Genomic DNA, 22033 nt, shown 5'->3' with positions numbered 1-22033 from the left:
CTTAAATATAAGCCCCTATGTCACTAGATGGATTGCACACTGGCTCAAGGACAGAACCCACATGGTTAGAATTGCTGGAGCCATGCCAGACTCCAAACCAGTTACGAGTTGTGTCCCACAAGGCTCAGTCCTGGGACCTCTCTTGTTTCGTATATATTTATCAGAGGTACAGGCCAACATAGATGGACTGTGGCTGACCAAATATGCAGATGACTGTGAACTGGCCACCATAATCGACTCTCCAGCCGACACAAGCATCTTCCAAAGGGGCATCATAGAAACAGACAACTTGTGCCAGAGCCATGGCCTTCAGCTGAACAGTGTTTAGAAAGGGAAATGTGCATCCTGTAGTCTGTTCACTTAGTTGCCAAAAGGGACATTTTCCTCACACACAAATCCCCCTCAGCCAAACACACACACTTGCAGAATTCAAACCCCTACCTAACTATGTTATGACGCTTGAGACAGATGCATTAGCGGAGCACGCTATTCACATTACTGGGAGGTTTCCCTTCTCCTGCTATACTTATAGAGTGCTGACATCATCGGTGTTTAGAAAGGGGAATGTGCATCCTGTAGTCTGTTCACCTAGTTGCCAAAAGGGACATTTTCCTCACACACACTAACCCCCCTCAGCCAAAACCACATACTTGCCATTTGCAGGATTCAAACCCCTATCTGACTATGTTATGACACTCGAGACGGACACATTAGCAGAGTGTGCTATTCGCATTACTGGGAGGTTTTCCTTCTCTTGCTGTACTTATAGGGTGCTGACATCATCAGTGTTTAGAAAGGGAAATGTGCATCCTGTAGTCTGTTCTCCTAGTTGCCAAAAGGGACATTTTTCTCACACACAATTGCACACACACGAATCCCCCTCAGCCAAACACACACACTTGCCATTTGCAGGATTCAAACCCCTACCTAACTAGGTTATGACGCTTGAGACAGACGCATTAGCAGAGCGCGCTATTTGCATTACTGGGAAGTTTCTCTTCTCCTGCTATACTTATAGAGTGCTGACATCATCGGTGTTTAGAAAGGGGAATGTGCATCCTGTAGTCTGTTCTCCTAGTTGCCAAAAGGGACATTTCTCTCACACACAATTGCACACACACTAACCCCCCTCAGCCAAACGCACATACTTGTCATTTGCAGGATTCAAACCCCTACCTAACTATGTTATGACACTTGAGATGGACGCATTAGTAGAGCGCGCTATTCACATTACTAGAAGGTTTCCTTTCTCCTCCTATACTTATAGAGTGCTGACATCATCTGTGCTTAGAAAGGGGAATGTGCATCCTGTAGTGTGTTTTCCCAGTTGCCAAAAGGGACATTTCTCTCCCACAGAGTTACACCCACACCAACCCCACTCATACACACACCCACACACACTGAGCATTTGCAGGATTCAAACCCCTACCTAACTATGTTATGACACTTGAGACGGACGCATTAGCAGAACATGCTATTTGCATTACTGGGAGGTTTCTCTTCTCCTGCTATACTTATAGAGTGCTGACATCATCTGTGTTTAGAAAGGGGAATGTGCATCCTGTAGTGTGTTTTCCCAGTTGCCAAAAGGGACATTTTTCTCCCACAGACTTACACACACACCAACCTCACTCATACCACCCCCCCCACACAGAGCATTTGCAGGATTCAAACCCCTACCTAACTATGTTATGACACTTGTGACAGACATATTAGCAGAGCGCGCTATTCGCATTACTGGGAAGTTTCTTTTCTCCTGCTGTACTTATAGGGTGCTGACATCATCGGTGTTTAGAAAGGGGAATGTGCATCCTGTGGGGAGGCAGACGCCAAGCACACTCTGGCTAAGCTGTCATTCCCTAGGGCAAACAGCCTAGTGTTGACCTCTACACCCATATGTTTAATTGTCAAATGCACATTATTTGTTGCTGATAGACTGTTTGCACATCTTTATTGCCATAGCATTCCCTGTTTGTATGAACAACTTGTGCATCTGTGGAAGATGTTTGCATATGGGAGGGATCCACTATATCACGTATGTCTCTGTAGTCATTTAACTGTGTGCACTGGGCAGACTGCTGTAATGTGGTTGGTTCCTGGAATAACACGTAAAAATACCAGATATGTGTGGCCAACTGCTAAACTGAGATTTGGCCTAAGTGTATGAGCATGCCCAGTTCAGCCTTCCCATGGCATGTTGTCTGACATATGTCTCATTTATCAAAGTGTGTGAGCATGCCCAGTGTGAGCATTCCATATGTTGAACTCTGCAGCCCACCACATTTGTGGATGAGTGTGAACTTCAACAAATATCACCCGTTTATGGTTGTGTGTTGTGTGTCATGTTGTGTAGTTACTGTACAACTGCTTTGTGTGTGAACACAACAGGATTATACTGTGCCTGCAGTGTTTGCATGGGATACTTTGCATACAGTTGTCAATATCCTTTCACACTGACCTAACACTGTAGTACTGTATAGTGTACTGGTAGTACTTTGACTGTGGTGGACAGTATTCTGGGCTTTAGTGCTATCACTGCTTTACATGTTGATAGTGAGCACAACAGCCTGGTTAGGGGCCAGTTGTGTACATCTGACCATGTTGCATTCTGTTCAGATATGAACTACTTAAACCAGGCTTGTCCAACATTGGTAGTGCATTCCACAACATAGGTGTACATTTGCAAACACTAGCGATGTGCCCTAGTCCATGTCTAATGCTAGTTGGAGAGTGTGTTTGTCCTTCAACACACATTGTAAGTAGAGTTTGCCATGACATATGTCATGGTTAGTATACTGTGCCTCTGTCTACCTGTGACATGACAGTGATACCCAGGATAAAGCTACCATCTCCCATCCACACATCAAGATTCCTATTGAGGAAAATTGATAAGTGACTCTATGAGTAGCCTGTACTGGGAGTTCACTCATGGGTGGGGGTGGCTTCTGTGTTATGGATCATGCAGTACAGCTTGTCCTATGTAAGTCAGTGCTGGGTTTCAGGTCTCTCATGTGCATAGCTCACTGCCATTCAGATTGTACAAGGGGCAGCATGTTTATTGATACCAGCAACACAGGCAACACATGGCATCTGTGCAAGCTCTTTGATACTCCTGGTGAGGTATTGTTGGGGACTTTACGGTTGATGGAGGTGTCTGCTGAGGTACATCCCACAGGGGCTATTGTAGTCAATTGTACCGCTGATGAAGGATGACTGCAGAGCCACAATGACCTCCTCTTATCTAGATCTGACAACCTTCATGATTAGGTGGGTATATGGTATGTTTCTGTAAACACTACAGCACATGTTTGTCCAATGCAGGATATCTATCACCTTGTGTCCCCAGGTCTCTCATTACATGTTAACTACGTAATGGGTTAACACCTATGTGGTAATTGGTGGGCACTTACTGTATATCCACGGGAGTTGACTATACACTTTTCTGCAATTAGCTTGCTGACATGGCTATGGCACCAGTTGTCTGTTTCTATGTGGCCCTTTTGTGGGATGCTTGTGTCAGCTGGTGGATCATATATGGTGAGCAGTTTGTAGTCCTCTGCAAACATGTTCAGACACAGTCCTTCCATGTTTGCCTGTACCTATGGGACATATATACCAGACGAGGGAGATCCCAGGACCAAGCCTTGTGGGATGCCAGTTATATCTTGTTTGTAGTCTGACATGGCTGCAGCATGTCTGACCATGTCTGTTCTGTCCTTGGTCTGGTTTTCAACCCCTCTACTGACATAGGGGTTTATATTTAAGCTGGTGAGCTTATCTATAATGAACACGTAGGGTATTGTATAGAAGCCTTTGCAAGGTCCAGATACGCTGTGTGGACCACATTGCCCTCATCAATGACCTTAATGACTGTTTCAATTGAGTCAAACATGTTTAGGGGCAGGATCTGCACTTAAGAAAGCCACACTGGGTAGGGTCCGGTGTCAGTAGGTCCCCAATATCTTTATGTCTGCGGTACATGCTGATCCTTTCCATAGCTGTGCAGACCGAGCTTCTCAGGATTCTGGGGTAGTAGTTTTCAGTATCCATTCAGGCAACACCTTTGTTGAGAAGGACCACTGTTGTTGTACACTGCTCTTTGGGTACATATTCTGTGGTACGGCTGAAATTGAGTAGGAGTGTGATTTGGCATTCCATTCATCTTGGAGTCCATGTTGGACTCAGCCCAGGACACCATCTCATACCATTGCTGCTGTGTGTTTTGCTTTGTAGATGCTGGCTGTTACCTCAGCATCTGCAATGTCAGGGGGCCAGCAGTCTGCTGGGATAGATATTCTGCATTCTGGGGGGGGGGTTTGCACTGCACCTGTCAGGATGTATGTTGGCAATATGTGTGTGTGTGTTTGGTATGTTGTTTGTGATATTTGTGTGATTCAGAGCATATCTGTGAATTCCCAACACGGTTCCTACCATCAGTTGTGAAAGCCTTGAGATTATCCTTAGTGTCCTGTACAATTTGTATCTTCATAGGTTCATAGGTTCATACTAGGCTATCCACCCTAGGGCATTTGTTAGCCTAGCCAGAGTGTGTGTGGCTTTTGCCACCCCTTGCTATGTGAATATTATGGCCATTTATGATTTGCTTTGCTGTGCCTCTGTCTGGACATGACACAGTGAAGACCCCCAGTGTAACTCCAAAATCATCCATCCACTTGGCAAGATTCCTGTTGAAGAGTGTCAGTGAGGGGCTCTGCCTAACATGGAGTGGGATTCTGGTCCAGGGTGTGGGTAGCCTCTGGATTATGTATCTGTCCCTCCAGCACATCCTATTTCATTATTTGTTGAGGTTGACATCTCTCACTCTCACAGCTCCGATGGCTTTGAGTTTTCTGGGGTGGAGCATGTCCATTACTCCTGTGTTGGGTGTGGCCTTCTACAACAGGCATGCAATGCCTCTGTGTAGGCAGTATGTGACTGCATTCAGCTGGGGTGTCTACAGCCAGGCAGCATATGACATATATTTGAGACCCTTTATCCTCTTGGTGAGGTACCTTTGAGGTCTTTCTAACTGCTGCAGGTGTCAGGTAAGGTACATCCCATATGAGGCATTGTACTAGATTATGGGTGTGATAAGAGAACAGTATAGGGGCACAATGACCTCTGTTGACGTAGATGTGAATCCTTTCCTGATACGGTGTCAAATGTAGACAGTCTTCCTAGCCACATTGGCAATGTGAGTGTCACATAACAGGTTACTGTCCACTTGTGTCCCTAGGTCCCTGATTACTCCTTCCATACATAATGGTTTACCACCTATGTGGTAATTTGTGGTACCTTGTTTGGTATTTGGTGGGACATTCATACTGTCCAGTGTCTTCAGGACGGCTGGGTGGGGTTCCTGTGTGTGAGAGTGTGGTCTGTAGCATGCTACAGACCGTATAGCAGTCTTGCCTACAGTTAGTTGCACATGGGTGGACTCCAATGCCTTGTGCATTGTCAGTTACCTGGACGTATGGGTGTCTGTGCTGAATATGGATACTCACCCTCCTTTTATGTTTTGTTCCAGGTTTTGGGGCCATGACACATGATATGGGGTGTAACCTGGTAGTGCTGGTGTGCTGTCAGGGGGCTTGCAGCAGGTTTCTGTCACTGCACAGACATCGATGTTCTCCATACTGGGGATGGCCTTGGGAGCATGCATATTGGGGTTTACACATCTGGCATTGGTCAGCATTACCCTTATGTTTCTTTCCACTTATGTTTTCTAGGGTGGTGGGTTAGTCTTTGCAGCCTTGCCTACAAAAGGCTCTATGGAGGTGGCAAAGGCCTTATCCAATATCCAGATGCCCAGGGGTATCAGGTGCAAGCCATCCCAGGAACAGCTGCGTGGCTTGTCAAGCATGACTTCCCAAGCAGACAGACATTGGATCCCCTTGGAATGACACCAGTAAGTGTGCCACTTGCTATGACTGATCATTCCGTGTTTGTACTGTGGCATTATTTTGGTAAGGGTAGGATGCTGCAAACGGTGAGTGTCATACCGGCCTGGACTACATAATCAGAGAGCTCATCTATGTCTCTTTTCATGTAGTCTAGGGAGGTTCATCTCAGGTCATTCACACCAGCATGGACTATGACTGCATCATATTTCTACTTGCTTTGGAGTGACCTGCATACTTCTGTTATGTGGCGTATTGTGACAGCCTACAGGCAGCTTACTGTACCCTTTCCCTTGTTCAGTCTGGTGTGCGGGACAGCAATGTGTCTGACTATGGAGTCACCTATTACAACTGTATCAGGCATGTTGTTTCTCCTTCTGGCCTGTGACTGTTTGGCACACCAGCTTTGTGTACTATGTGTTGCATGTGCTATGTTTGGAGGTTGTTTGATTGGGTATCTGCTTTAGAGGCCTCTGTTGGTGTGCTGTGTTTGTAATTTGTGCCTCCGGGAATGTTTTTCTGTGTTTATGTCTTTGGTTTGCAGTTGTGATAGGTCTATGTGGGACTGTGTTTGTGGTGTGTGTGGTTACCTTCTCCTCCTGACTAGTTTTGGGAGTACTGAGTTGAGGGAGCTCAGCCTCCAGTTTGGATAGATGGTTGCATCTCTCACATATATTTGTATTTCTTGGGTGGAGTTGGGGGTTGTCTGTGTACTTGGGGCAGGTGTAACATTGCCTCAGGATTCACAGATTCAACTTGTTGTGGCTGGCCTTAGTGGATTGTATGTGTGGACATATTTTATTGCCATACTACTGATCAGTGATTACTTCATTGTTTATGTTTGCTCTATCATGTAGTAGCTTCCTCATTCTCTTGCATGGTTTGGTTATGGCTGGTGTCCACCATGCCAGATGCCTGCGTGTATGGCATTGTGTCTTGTTTTAATTTAGGATTGCATAATCCAAGCATTCCTGGCAGTGTTCATGGAATGGCTGTATTACAGGTTCTGCGGTATGGCCCATATTTTGCACCTGCACAGGACCTTTAATGGATTCCACATCAGTTTGGAGGAGTGCAAATATTGCTTTACACATGTTTTCCACTGTGGTTTTCTGGCCAGGGACTGTGGTCAGGATTTGTATATCCAGTGTGATTACTCTATGGTCTGGTTTTACCAGTGAGCAATACACTTCTCGTCTTGCCATCCAGTACCCATGTTGCTGATTATCACATCCAGTATGCTTACCCCTCTTGTGGGAGTGGTACGTTGTTCCTGGGCCTTTTGGTTTATGGATTCTATGAACTTTTGTCCTACACTGTTGGAGCTAGTATAATGCTCCCAGTCTATGTCTGGGTATTTTCAGTCACCCAATATAATGTGGTTTGGAGGACTTGATATATTCATGTATTCCAGCATAGGCCAGGTGCAGTTCCTGGTGTTGGGACAGTAGTCTGTAGCAGGCTATAAACTGGGGGGAAGTTTTAGCCACTGTTACTTGACCATGGCTAGTCCATGCTGCTTCTTGTTGTGGTACCAACATGGGGGTGTGGTTTTCCTTGACAATTCTTGCTAGTCACCCTCCTTTTCTAGCTTGTTCCATGTTTTGAGGCTGTACAGCACAGTATGAGGTGTAACCTGGTAGTGTTAGGGTGCTGTTGTGAGCCTTGACTCAGTTTTCTGTTACAGCACAGATATCAACATTCTCCATACTGGGTGAGTTTAGACTGCATGCATCTTGCTGTTTCGACTTATCCCTTATCTTATTCTTATCCCTTCTGATACCTATGGAGATAGGTTTGTGTTTTGAGCCTTACCTATTCAGGGCACACTGTGGGTAACAACAGCCTTTGCCAGTATCCATACGGCCTGCACTGATAGGTGCACGCCAGTCCTAGGAGGTGGAGCATCATGTCATGCTCAGCATGTCATCCCAGACTGGCACACATTGGATCCCCTTTGACTAACTGTGATACTTCAGTAAATTATTGCACTTGATCATCTCATTGTCATATTGTGGCATGATGCTTGGTGAGGGTAGGATATTAGTCAGGGTCCTCAGGTGTGCATATAGTACATGGTGTTACATTACTTAACACATGGCATTCATACCTCAGGTGGTGCTGCAGGGCTGCCTATGTCGGATGCACATATTACACTCCCTGTACGTGTTTGTGAGCAGGTCATGTCATTTTAGGCATCCCTGTTATTATCTGAGTGAGTCAGAGGGGGTATCATTCCCAGGGTTCCTACTGAGCCAGTGTATGTGCTATGCGTTGCCTCTTTGCCAAGGCCAGGGCATACTGGGCACGCCTCCTTCTGCCTACTGGGGCAGGCTCAGGTTGTTCCTCCTCCGAGTCACGCTCTGCCTGTGATGGCCTTGGCAATGGTGGGGGGCTGTTTGGCCCGGCCCTATGATGGTCCTGCTGCAGCTGTTTTCGCAAGATCATATTATGTAGCATAGCACATACCATGACAATTTGGGTACATGTAGTTGGTGTGTACTGCAAGGCTCCACCAGATGTGTCCAGACACCGGAACCGTGACTTGAGCAGCCCAAACACACGCTCTATTACATTACGTGTTTGTGCGTGTGCCTCATTATGGCGTTCCTGTTCAGGTGTGTGTGCGTTTCTGATGGGTGTCATCAGCCACGGCTCCAGTGCATAACCTGCATCCCCCACTAGGTGTCCGTGCGGGATGTGCCCATTGGTAAATGTCTGGTACACCTGCGTCAAATGCCAGATGTGGGAATCATGGCAGCTCCCAGGACAGCCAGCACACACATTCATTATTATGCCCTGGGCATCACACATGACCTGGCAGTTGATGGATGGGAAGCCCTTGCGGTTGATGTATGCCCTACCCCGCTCACCGGCTGGTGCTTTGATACGTATGTGCATGCAGTCTATTGCACCCACTACCTCAGGGTATTCCGCTATTTGCTGGAAGAGACGCATATTGCTGGCCAATACCTCACGGGCATTGGGGAAATATACATGATCACCGACATGTGCTGACATGGCATCCAGGAACTGGTGCAGTACCCTGGAGGCTGATGCCTGTGATATCCCCATCATATCACCAGTTGGTCTCTGGAAGGTACCTGTTGCTAGTATTCTTAGGCCAACACATACCTTGGTTTCCACTGGGATGGGTTCCCCTCTGTTGGTTCTGTGTGTGAGGTGTGGCCTGCACAGCTCCACTATTTGCTGCAGGAGGTCTCTGTCCACTCTATAGTGCTCTACTATCTCCAGCTCATGTAACCCGTGGTAGGTGACCCTAGGCCTGTACACTCTTCTCCGTCTCCTCACTGTGGGTTGTCTGGCACCATCTGCATTGTCACCACCCTCAGCAAGTCGCCTATGTCTCATTATGACAGCTATGGCAGCCCCTAACATTTCTGCTCTGAGTGAAGCTTTTTCAGTTTTCACTTCTAATAACTTACTCCTGTCTTGCAGTGTCTCTTGAGAGAAACATCCTGCACTGCTATTTGCAGAGTTTTAAGTGCTGGGCTGGGCTACTATTCTGCCTGTGTAATTGCCTGATTCTAATTGTTTTCACCTGCTAGCTCCAGCAGTATTCCCTGCTAGCTTCCTACTAGATCTGTTGCTTCCTTTTTCCTCTCTGTTTCCTCAGGGAGGAGCCGTGTGCAAACCAGCAGAAACATGCTCACAGTGGCTTACACGTGCGCACACATGCTTATACGGTTCTGAATCTGCTTATTCGGGTTAAAACGCGTGCACACCCATGCAAACAGTGTTAAACATCTCTAAACACGCTCCCACATGCTCAGTCTGCCTTACACGCGCGCACACTGTCTTACTTGCGCTTCATGGCGCGCACACGTGCGCATGCACGCCCAGCAAGAAACTTTGGTGTAGGCAACAGTGTTCACCTTCCATTTCTTGACTTTCTCAGGCTTACCTAGTGGCACACCTCTTTCCATGATATCTGTCTGACATCTGTCATGTAACTCTGACCTCCAATGAACTGCATTTCTTTCTACCATTCCCCCCTGTGATGTCACCTATCTCCTACTCTGTTCCTCCCCCTTCTGTAACTCTTACACTACTCAGACTGTGCTCATTTGCTATGTGACAGTGGAATTCAGTATCCTAACACTCATTTGCATCAGATTGCCTACTAATGCTTAGTTACATCTCTTAGACTCAGCTTCCCCCCTTAGCAACCACTACACGGTGGCCATGTTGGTTTTAGTCTGCTGGTCCCTACATTGACATTCCATGTATTGCATAAAACCCACATTTGTGGGTTTAAAACTTTCGTTTTTATGTTTTATACAGCGCAGCCCGTTTTTATTACTTTTGCATCAGGTTACCTTGCCAATGGCCACATATTTGGCCATTGGCATGCTGCCTGACACATATGCACCCTTTATTTGGAGCTGACATGGCTCCATTGCGATTTTTGCAGAAACGTACTCAGTTGTCAACTGAGTACATTTCTGCAGCTAAAACAGCTCTTACACGGGCTGTTCTGGGCTTCCTGGATCGCTAATCATCCTCATTTGCATGCTATTCGGCTGCAAGTGAGATGATTAGCTTATCCACGCCCACTCCGTGTAAGAGACGTTTTAGCTTTGGGCTGTTCCTGGATCGCGAAGGCTGCATGGAGTCTTACACTACTCTTAGACTCCGTGCAAGCCTTCGTGAATCCTGCCCCATATGTATGTATGGTTACATGCATTATTATCTAATGACAAGTTCATTGAATGAAAATCAGGGAATACAATTGATTGGAAGTGAATTTCAATGCAAAAAAATTTCTCTGAAAGTCCATTTTGTTGAATGTGGTATAGGTAGGTCTAATTCTGTAAGACAGGAACAGAAATATTTAGGTGTGTATGATAAATCTTTAGCTGGTGCTTGAGATGACCTGTACGTAATCAGTGCTGATCTGGTTTTTATACGTGCATGGCCAGTTATTCCCTGTGTATAGTAATTTCAGTTTTCCTCATTGTTGTGTGACTATAGATTTAGAATATTTATGTAAGGGGGTGTGGTGGCAAAACCTCTCGCATGGGGGATGCCACCCTACAAAAGGTGTTCTTGAAAACTTTTCTCTTGGGTATTTTTGAATGCATCATGTTTCATTTAGTTTGAATTTGAATTTGATTAAATCTCCTTTAAGTGAAATGGACTTTTCCACCATTTTGCCTGATTTGTTTTAGTGAAATGGTCTTTGAATAAGTTGTCGACGACCTGTCTCTCTCTCTCTCTCACACACACACACACACACACACACACACACACACACACACACACACACACAAATACATATTCACAGCAGTAGAGGGATGCTTTATTTTATGCAGGTAGACAGAAGGCAACAGCACTATATTAAATACATTGTAGATTGAGAACAGCTGAACAGATTAAACTCTGAAGGGCAGAAAGGACAAATAGCTGAGATTATTCTTAGGTTATGATTAGGTTTACACTGTTATGCAATTGCATACTGAATTAATGCAACAAGGATTTTAAACAAGGTATCTAGAACAATGGGGAAAAAAACTAGCTGCATTCATAGGTGGATACTAGGGTTGTTTTAACCCTAGCCTATAACCTGAGGTCAGAATCAAGCCCTGTACCCTGTGTCTATGAGGTGAAGACTATTAAATGTTATACCAAACCAGCTCCTTAATAATATCATATCGCAGACTGTTCCACACCTCACCAATAACCAGACAGTTAATAAAAGTGAGAATCAAACACTGTACCTTGTGCCTGTGGGGTAAATGCCTTAACCACTATCCATTACATAACAGAGAGTGTTATGGAATGAATTATGTCTTTCTGCAAAACAAATTACTTTTGTTTATCATCATCTTTAAAAGAAAAAGTATTGAATTAATTATATCTATGGTGTAGATGGCTGGCTCCCTAACTATTTAACCAGTAACCCAGGTTTAGGTAATAGCCCAGCTGAAGAAGACAGCAAGCAAGGAAAGGAGTTAAGGAAGGAGAGGACAGTGAGAAGGCACTGACTACATGCCTGTCTCAGTGTGAATGTTGAGTGGGAATGCTGTTGAATTTCTGGTGGGGCTGTAGGAGGACCAATTTTCTCAAAACAGGGGTGAGAACATTGTTGCCTAAGGGACTGCACTCATAGAAGTGAAAGGCAGCCCCACACTTACCCATTGTATTCCCATTCCAAAAGGGGTTAAGCAGTATGCAGAAGGTATATAAAGATTGCATAAAGAACATCCCCTGATGGCTGCTTGTCTGATGGTCATACTTTGTCTGTCCTAGTGAATGGGCAAATGAGGCTAAGACTGTGGTTACCACTGAGATGGCCAGCAGATGTGTGGGAAGTAAAATAAATAAAAAAAAAAACTTCTGAATAAAAATAGTGAATATCATCATTGTAATCTGAGAAATATTGACCAATGTATGGGCTGAACACTCAACAGATATTGATGATGTGTCTATTTATGTATGTTGAGAAATACACCTGGTGATGAAATAAGCTGGTGTCTGCAGTGCACAACACACATCCTATACCTATAGCATTATCATTTTTGAAAGACTTTAGTTGTTTCTTATGGAATAAACCATGGAAACTCTGATGATTGCTAATTTAAAAAGTACAATGAAATCCAATACTTCATTTCTGGCTTTCAGAAACGAATCTAAAGCATGCTGCTGTGTAAGTAAATTGATAACTGGTGAGAAACCTTATTACCGACAATCCTTTTTTATTCATTTGTTAATCAAGCATGCTAACAAGCCTTAATTGCTTTTTTTCAAGGACTGTATGTGAGTACTGGCCTGCTGAAGTGAATTAGTGATGGAGGGATTCAAACCCATGAGCACAGAGTGAATCTCATCAGTTTTTAGCTTTACCCACTTCAGCTATAGTGCCAGACTTATTTAGCTTAATGAAACTACCATAAAATTATCAGGTGAACATCAGAAGACAACTGAAAAGAAACAGTAGGACTTAATAGAAAAGGTCAGAATATTAGTCCTTTTATATTTCATTAAAATGTATAATTTAAGGTTCCTTCAGCTGTGTTTCATTTAGAAACTGAGACTAAAGGAGAAGTCCAGAATTTAACTATGTTCAACCTCATCTTCTAACATGTTTTGTAACAATGAAAACTTTAGGGGCAATAAAACTGAAAACCAAAACCAGGGTAAGGTTAAATGATTAAGTAACATAACAGATTAATAAACAAAGAAACATGACAGCGCCATATTGCAGGAGTATGCAGAACTATGGCCCATTTTATACAATGAAATGAAACTGCATAATTAATATCCAGAAGGTATGCAAAGTGATACTGCATAAGCTTTGTGGTAAACATGTTGGAGGGGTATTTACTTACTTATTTATCACATTTTGTTTACTGATTGTGTTGGCCGCTCTACTGACTCACTTCAGGCATAACCAACCCTCAGGGAGCAACACATAAATGGGAATATACATAGCATTCAAAGTTTGCAAAATATAATAAAAAATGCATGGAAATTAAGAAAGCAAACAAGATACGAGAAAACGATATGCACATTACATGCACAAATGACATGAACACATCCAATTAGTCAACTGATAGAAGTGAAACTGGGGTGTACAATTCCTTTGAAGGTAGAGAACTACTGTTACAAAGTATGTGTGCATGGCTTCACGGAAGAGATGTTCTTTCAGTGTGGCATTAAAGGCTTCCAAGGTGTTTTTTAGCTGTTTTGAGGCATGTCTAGATAAGGGAAATTTTTCATTCTGACTGCTTATGAGTGAATATCTTTGGTCTCTAAAAGGTACTTTTTCAACTTGGGGCAATATGCAAGCTTTATTATTTTGAATAGCACTGTTCTTAAAAGAAGAGTAGCCCTATTTGGCACTGGAAACCAAATGAAGCCCATTAGTACATCAGAGTGATGCATATGAGTGTCTGCCAATTCAACAAATCTACGTAATTTGTTTTCAGCCACCTGAAATCTTGGAATATTATAGAAAGACTGTACAGTTAATAATTCTATTCTATTTTAACTTGGAAAGAAAGCCATTTTTGCTATAGCCTCATGGGCAACAGGTGCAAAGAGATGTTTTAAATCATGTAACATAGTTAATAAAAACTTTATTAATGATTTTATCAGTGAGTATTGTAAAGGTTAAGACACAAACGAGTGAGAGGATTGGGTATTTTTGTTCAGTGACATGAGGAATGATGTTTCCTGCTGCTCTTTAAGTAGTTGTGACGGAAGGCCTTGTAATATCTGAGGAGAGAAAAACAACATGACATCAGTTTTCATGGGATTTATTAATAAACTGATAGTAGAAAGTTAATATGCAGTTTTAGCTGAGGTTCAGCATTTGTTTTACTAGATGTGATAACTAATACATTGTTAGCATACATAATAATATTAAGAGATGGAAGGTCAAAAGTGAGATCATTAATAAAAAGGGAGAAGAGTGAGGGGATCTAGCCCTAAACCTTGGGGGACTTCAGTGGTGATTTCTTTGTCTGAGGAGATCTTGGCACTGACCTGAAACATTCTATCATTCATGTAACTTGAATTGAATTGTTTTGTCTTGAAAATCAAATGTAGTACATTTGTTGGTTTCAAATGTCCTAGTTCTATCTGACAGTAAACTATGTGTAATAAGGCCTTTGTTAATATTGCTATGTATCTGTAACAGTGACTAATACTGGCATGGTGTTGAAGACATTGCAAAACCATCTAGCTGGTCACATATTAGGCTACAGAAATTTATGGGTTTGAATACCTTTTTTGTACAACAGCTTTTCAAATATTTTTGTCAGAGGGCAAAGACTGGAGATAGGTCTGTACTTTGGAATATCACTGGGTAGAAATGAGAAAAAGGATTTGTACCATGCAAAACAGATAGGACAGACTCACAGACAGGATGAAGGAAATCAAAAGAGAGGAATTTACCTCCACAAATAAATCTGTCACCAGTGGAGTCCCACAAGGGATTAGTGCTGGGCACTCTCCTGTCTGGCATTTACTTCTCAGAAGAAAAAGCCAATACGAAAGGGCTCTGGGTGACTAAGATTGCTGACTGCAAGCTAGGAACAGTTATTGAATCCCCAAATGACTTCGCCATTCTGCAGGAAGGTTTGTCCCAGATAAATTACTGGTGCCAAAATCATGGACTGAAACTAAGTGCCAAAAAATGCATTATTGTATTCCTTGGGAAGTCATCTACCTCAGAAAAGTACTACATTGACAATACGCCCTAAGAGCCGACCCAGTTGATCAAGTATTTGTGATATGTGGACAATGACCTAACTTTTGACCTACATGTGTCCATTGTCATAAGAAAGTCCTTCTATATTGTACAGCTTATAAACAAAGAGATTGTGTCTAGATCTGGGGATGTCAGTGCCCCCATTTACGCAGCCCTCATTAGTCCAATCATTGAGTATAATACCCACTTTTACATGTATCTGTTCAGGCACATGCAACAGTTGGAACAACCACTAGGACTCCTTACTAAAAGGGTACAGGGCCTAAACAGTATGTCCAACATGGTCCAATTCAAGGCCCTGTCACTATACTCAGTATCCTAAAGACTGCTTAGAGGTGACCTGTGTTTAGTATATAAGGCACCCTCTTGACCCAATACAGATGGATTTATTGTATGTCAGCAAGTCAAACTGCATCAGAAATACTCATTATAGGGATGTAAACCTCTTCTGCAATATTAATGGAACAGTTTGGAGGGACAGGTATATGTTGCACAGGATACCACTGCTCTTTAACAGACTTCCCATCCAAGTAAAACAAAGCTCATTCCTGTCCATATTCAAATGCAACTTGCATCTATAGTTGTGAAGCAGAAAATTTACTCCAGGAGTGCCTCCTGGACTACTAATGGACACAGGTGGTTCCTAAATGCTTTACCCCATGCAAGGATCACTCAAGGCACCTGTGGATGAATGTCATTATTCTCATTAGGGGTAATATATAATAACTGACCATAGGGTGGGTAAGGTTATTCTCTAACCAAATGGGATAGGTTATTTCAAGCACTAAAAGTGCAACTGGCTAAGCTTTAAATAGCCCAAATAGCAACTATCATAGTATTAACCTATGAATAGAATAAGATGTTTTCTGTACATTTACTGTGTTTGACACTTACGCTGATGTTATATGTGCATTTTAGTGCATTTAATGCTAACATTTAGTTCATATTACTTCCACAGTGGTACCTCCTTAAACGTAAAACATTTGTTTTAATAAGTTTCGCAGTCAGTGAATTTATGCTGTTCCAAAGAAGACATCTGACATTTCTGTTTTATTTTTAAGCGAAAGCAGATGCTCCACAAGCATGTTGCTTCAGTTACACTTCAGCCGTTATTCCCAGGAAACAAATAACAGATTATTACCGAACTTCAACCATGTGCAGCAACCCAGCTATAGTGTAAGTATGATGAATGATGATATAATAAAATGCAATTAAGCAGGGATGCTGTGTGAAGGGTCTCAAGAACATGTCTTAACTATTGTGGGTAAGGGCAGTTTTGTGATGCCACATGAGATGCATAGATATAAAGTGCAAAAGTAAGAAACGTTTAATATTTTCTTGGTGTTCATTGCTTAATCCATTTTTGTAGTATTTTGTCACTGGATCTCCAAATAAACAAGTGCATAATTTTGTATGGTGTTCTGTGGCAGTTTCAAAATGTGTGCTGACCTACAATGGAATAAATCATTTTTCTAGTTTCGACATTTACAGAACAATTTATGGACACAAAACATGACTCAATACTGGCCATATGCACCAGAAATAAAATAATGAAAAATAACAATAACCTCTGAAAAATAAAGCACTACACTACACTAACTAAAATACCTGAAAGTTCACTAGAGAAAATGACACCTAAAAGTATGACAGTTTAAAGCCTTACAACTTAACTTCAGAAAAAAAGTTTACAAACATCCACAAGACAGTTCACTCATGTGACGCCCCTGCACTGGCCCAGTAATCAAGGAGCCTCAGTCCTCACCACTAGCACCAGTGAGGGACGTACACATTGGGAGGATGACAAGTACACACAGAGTAAAATACAATTTACCTTAAGAGCACACAGAGATCACAGTCAGTCTGGGGCTGCTTTCTGCCTCTTTCTCCAGATCCCCAATGAGACTCCCCACTGGCACAGCTATAGGGTTAAGATCTCAGCCACGTGGTCAAGCCAAAACCTCCAGCACCCTCTCTGTCCAATCAGTGCTTCATGTCCCTGCCCAAGTAGCTGACACACGCACGCACACACACACACACACACACACACACACACACACACACACACACACACACACACACACACACACACACATTTTGCGATTTGATTTATATACAAACACACAGACACTCCTGGGGAAGGCTGGCACAGGTTTACTAGCTATGCCCCCTTCTGCCCAGACTATAAGGTAGTTATCACTGCCACCAACTACTACTTATCAGCTACTCTAAGGCCCTTACAAAGGGTGCCCAGTCTTACTGTGCAATGTTACTATTATCCAAATGGTAAGTGTGACCAAGAGCAAGGCTAATGGAGTGGTCTATACAGTATCAGTCATGATTCCAACTTATTTTCTTGAAGTTTTGCAAGTTAACTCTGTATGTTCCAGCTTCCACTATAAAAATACACATTTGCATCGGTATATAGTTTATATATATTTATGTTTATTTCTAGTAAGGTACACTGTGGTTACATTCTTGAAGTTCAGTAAATAACATAGAGTTCTCTTAGATTTGTAAGACAAGCCTATGGATCATATTAATATTTGCAAATATGTGATTATTTACAAAATTCCAGATAGCTGGGCTGGCAGTGGCACATTTCTATATAAATTATATTAATATTTTCAAGTGGCATATAATTATTTACAAGATTCCAGATAGCTGGTCTGGCAGTATTTTTCTGGTGTCACAGCTCATAAAACCTTAAAGAAATTGTTTAAGTCAGTATTCAGAAGTTAAAGTTTACAGACACACACTTACACACACACACGCGTGCACGCGCGCACACACACACACACACACACACACACACACACACACACACACACACACACACACACACACACACACAACATGCATACATGCACAATCCATTGAATACAATGAGAAATCATACTTACAATTTAAAAAGGATAAATTGGTAAACAGGATATGTAGGTTGTGTAAGTCATGGCAATTCAAATATGCTGCATTTTAATATCAAGGGACTTAGTTTCATTGTGAATCGCACTCACTCCCACCTCAAATTCAAAATAATAATTGTGACTGCAGAACAATTAATCAAACTGCACAAACATTGATTATTATAGTTTGAAACAAACCCAGCCTGAAAAATTCTATGGAAAACCAAGTGATTGAAAAAGTTAACAAATAGTTTCTTTTTCCAGTCAATAAACTAAACCCCTAATAATATCACCATAAAAAATGTTTGAATAGTGATACTATTAGGGAAATGGGTTAGCACTTATGAGTAAGGTGGCGGGGGGGGGGGGTTGTGAACATATGTGCCACACAATAGATTAAGAGATGCAGTTACCTTCATGTAAAGTGCATAATGCTTCTATTAATGTCACAGTGAAGCTGTTACGTAAGTGTGCCAGTATGAAAGTCTATCTCTGCTAGGATTATTACAGCTCAGTGGAGACAATAACGCAGCAGGACGAATAATAAATGTCGCAGACCTTCATTTCCTTTAAGGAGGATGTCATGTCAAATAAAACCATGGCTTTGAGACATGCTGTGTTTATTCACAAAGTTATAGTTCCCAGGAATCAACATATTCTAACAAAATCTATATAAGATAATCATGCACTCTGTATTAAAATTATTGAGCTGCAATGCAAGGAATTAAGGCTATGAGCTGTTCATAAGTTGCTTACTATAGTACAGGGTTTGGTTCCCTCAGCATCCAATTGTCTACTGTGTGACTCTGAACAGGTCAGTAAACCAGACAGTGCTCTGAGACAATTGAGAAATTGGGTTTGGCATATTATAATGCCTAAACTATATTACTTCCCAGGTAAGGTTGTTTTTTACAAAGTCGGTAAAGTGTTGTTAAAACATATGCATATGATAACATTTCACAACTCAATTTTATTGTGATTAATATTAAGAAATGTTAAAATTTTCATTTGTATTTTTGAAATATCAAAATAATTATAATCATTGTTCTAGAGGGTAGGATATTTGAGCTGCAACCTGGTGGAGGGTACAATTCCCCACAAAAGAAAATGTTTGTTTCTCAATCAGTAACTCCGTTTTTCTTCAGATATCTGAAGTTCTGGAAATAGTTTTTATTAAATTGTCATTCATTAGTCTCATTCAAAAACTGCCCTATATGACTGTTTTTACTCTTGAAATTCAAAAACTGCCCTATATGACTGTTTTCACTTTTGAAATTATTTCCAAAGTGTTAGGTTTCCATTGTTTGGAAATACTGAAAACTGACAACAAATATTTTAATCTTAATGTTTTTTTTCTACACTAGTTTCAAAACACGTGTTACAACCAGAACCCCTGCATAATTATTACTGTCCAGCATAATACAGCAGATAAGTTTCAAAGAGAGTGCTCCATAATTCACCCTAAATGTTATATGTTTTGCAAAAATTCAACCTTATGATAAAGGCAAAAAGACTGGTAGATAGATAGATAGATAGATAGATAGATAGATAGATAGATAGATAGATAGAAAAATGGACTGAGAGAGAAAATAAGCTGTTTACTATCAAAACTTGGAAACCTGCATATGGTGGACTTACAGTTTCCAAATTGGCAGCATATTGAACCAAAATTGATTGACTACATTATGACGAATGGGTAGTGTAGATCGATCATTTGGGATTGACATTGTGCAGGGAGTTCGCGGTTCAGTAAGGAACAGGAAATTAGCCTATTTCCTCACTGTAGTGCGATCTTGGAGTTGGTATATATATAATGTGCAGGGGGTGTGGGAGGGAGCAGGGGGGCATAGCCCCCCCTGCAAAATAGTAGAATTAATGTACCATTGACTGTAGAGTTCAACGGTACGTTAATGTGCATAGCAGGAGATAAATGATGCCAACTCCTGCTAAGTCGAATACATTGAACCATAGTGGTTGATGTATTCATTTTCACTTTGGTTTACTTTCTGGAATTCCAAATTCAACCTTTCGGGTCAATATTTTAAAAGGTTGACCGAAGCTGAATCGAAATTCCAATACTAAACCAAATAATCAATACATAAGGCATAACCAGTTGTTTAGTTCTAGGAAATGCTTACCATATACTCTGTTGAATATGGCTAGATTTTTGCAGCAGAAACATTCCAACATAGCAGTATTCATCCATAATTGCAGAGAACTGTCATGTTTTTATTTTGTGAAAAATCCTTTTATTCTGCTTCTGTATATTTTACAGCTGTGTAGCTGTTGGATTTTTGAATTAGTAGATTTTGGTGCACTGATTTACTTAATATCAATGCAATATTCAATTTCTTGAAGGATACATTTCTTTTAAAATCAACTATAAACATAAAATTGGGTTTACAATTTGTGTCATGCTAAACATACTAAATGCAGATAGTGATATTAAAATTAGAAAGACAATGGAGGTACAACATTATACCTACTTTGTAAATGTAATTAGAAATCTTTGGTGCCCTGAATGTCAATGTGTCAATTGTCCCGATGATCCTTTGTCAGGTTATGAGCTGTTACTGAACATTATAGCCACAGTGTGTTATTACAGACTAAAGTCACTGTGTTGCCATGCTGAAATTCAGTTATACAATTTGTCTTAATAAGTATTCCACATTGTTCCAGAAATGGATCCTTTGTTAAACAGTTTTGAAGACAAGGGAATAAATATTGTTCAAATTATATGTAGAAATGTAATTTATTTGTTTGCCCTTAACAGTTTCAAGACTAAGAAAAGAGCATTCTGTGTAAATCCTGATCTCCGCTGGGTCAAGTCCTTCCTCACGTACATTGAGGCTATGAAAGCTACACCAATGTCAGATTCGGCTAAATAAAAATGGAGACGCCAGCATCTGATGTATGGCTGAGAAAATGTGCTTAATTTTTGCTTTTGCCTAATTGAAGTGTTAGGATGTAGTTCTAGAATGCAGTGTGCCTCATTTTTAAGTGAATTACTATTGCCATTTCAAAATGTAAATGAATATTTACTGGTTAATTAATGCTTTACATTTGTTTTACTGTTAAATCTGATACAACTGAAAGCTTTAAATGACATTATTTACTTGTCTATAAAACAGTAACTGTAGCTGACAACTTATAAAATTAAAATAAAAAAAAAAACACTTGCACAAGAAAATTGTAGATATATGTGCCTGATATATTTCCCTGCAGTAGTGGTACTGACTCTTGCTTAATATCACTTCATCAGACTTCAAGTCAAGTCACTGATATCGAGACAGGAGTTCTAATGTTAGCGATTCTGAGGGATCAGTGGAATTCAGTGTTCACTGCCTACAATTCCAGGAGTTCTAATGTTAGCGATTCTGAGGGATCAGTGGAATTCAGTGTTCACTGCCTACAATTCCCTTTTAGCATCTGAGAGACCACAAACAGCAAGTAGTAAATAGATATGTCTCAGGAAGAAGGGTGCTTGCATGAAGCAAAACACGTGAACCATATTCAGTGTACACTTGTGTCCAATAATAGACTCAACATTATTATTTATTATTTAGTAATGGGGTAGGTGGGTTGATCCAAAGACCCTTTTCAGCCATGATCTGAAACTACAGCAACAGAAGCAAACAACATGAATGTTCAAAAAGCATGCAATATAGAAAAAATGCAAAATCAAATGTTTTAAACGGTTGTATAGCAAACTTATGCTTGCTGATGATTCTTATACTTGTGGCAGGGGAAACTTTGCAGAGATAAAGTTATCAACTAAAACCAAAGTTGTTACCAATATTTACAGTACATATATAAAGTCCATTTTGAATTTCCACATTTCAGGAAATATGCAGGACGAGATTTAACATAACAAGCTGGAGGTAGCATACTACTAGAAGTGGACTTCATAGTCCCAGCTCTCTAGATATACTATTGGGAATGCTGGACGTGGACAGAAAACCTGCATGTGCTTCTAATTCATTACTGGACTC

At 41.3% G+C, this 22033-nt stretch overlaps 1 protein-coding gene across 1 annotated transcript in view; it reads left to right on the top strand.

The window, feature by feature from the left end:
• LOC122797281 (C-C motif chemokine 4-like) overlaps positions 1-21223 on the top strand; it is a 36402-nt gene extending 15179 nt beyond the window's left edge. The window contains exons 2-3 of the mRNA XM_044066124.1: positions 16200-16314; positions 20815-21223. Of these exons, the coding sequence (XP_043922059.1) occupies positions 16200-16314; positions 20815-20929 (230 nt within the window). The 3' untranslated portion in view covers positions 20930-21223. The remainder of the gene's footprint in view (positions 1-16199; positions 16315-20814) is intronic.
• The last annotated feature ends 810 nt before the right edge of the window (positions 21224-22033 follow it).

The sequence above is a fragment of the Protopterus annectens genome, chromosome 3.part0, assembly GCF_019279795.1.
Source record: "Protopterus annectens isolate FY-2018-M chromosome 3.part0, PAN1.0, whole genome shotgun sequence".
Lineage (NCBI taxonomy): Eukaryota > Metazoa > Chordata > Ceratodontiformes > Protopteridae > Protopterus > Protopterus annectens.
Note: the sequence above shows the minus strand (reverse complement) of the source record. Positions and strands in the feature narration are given on the sequence as shown.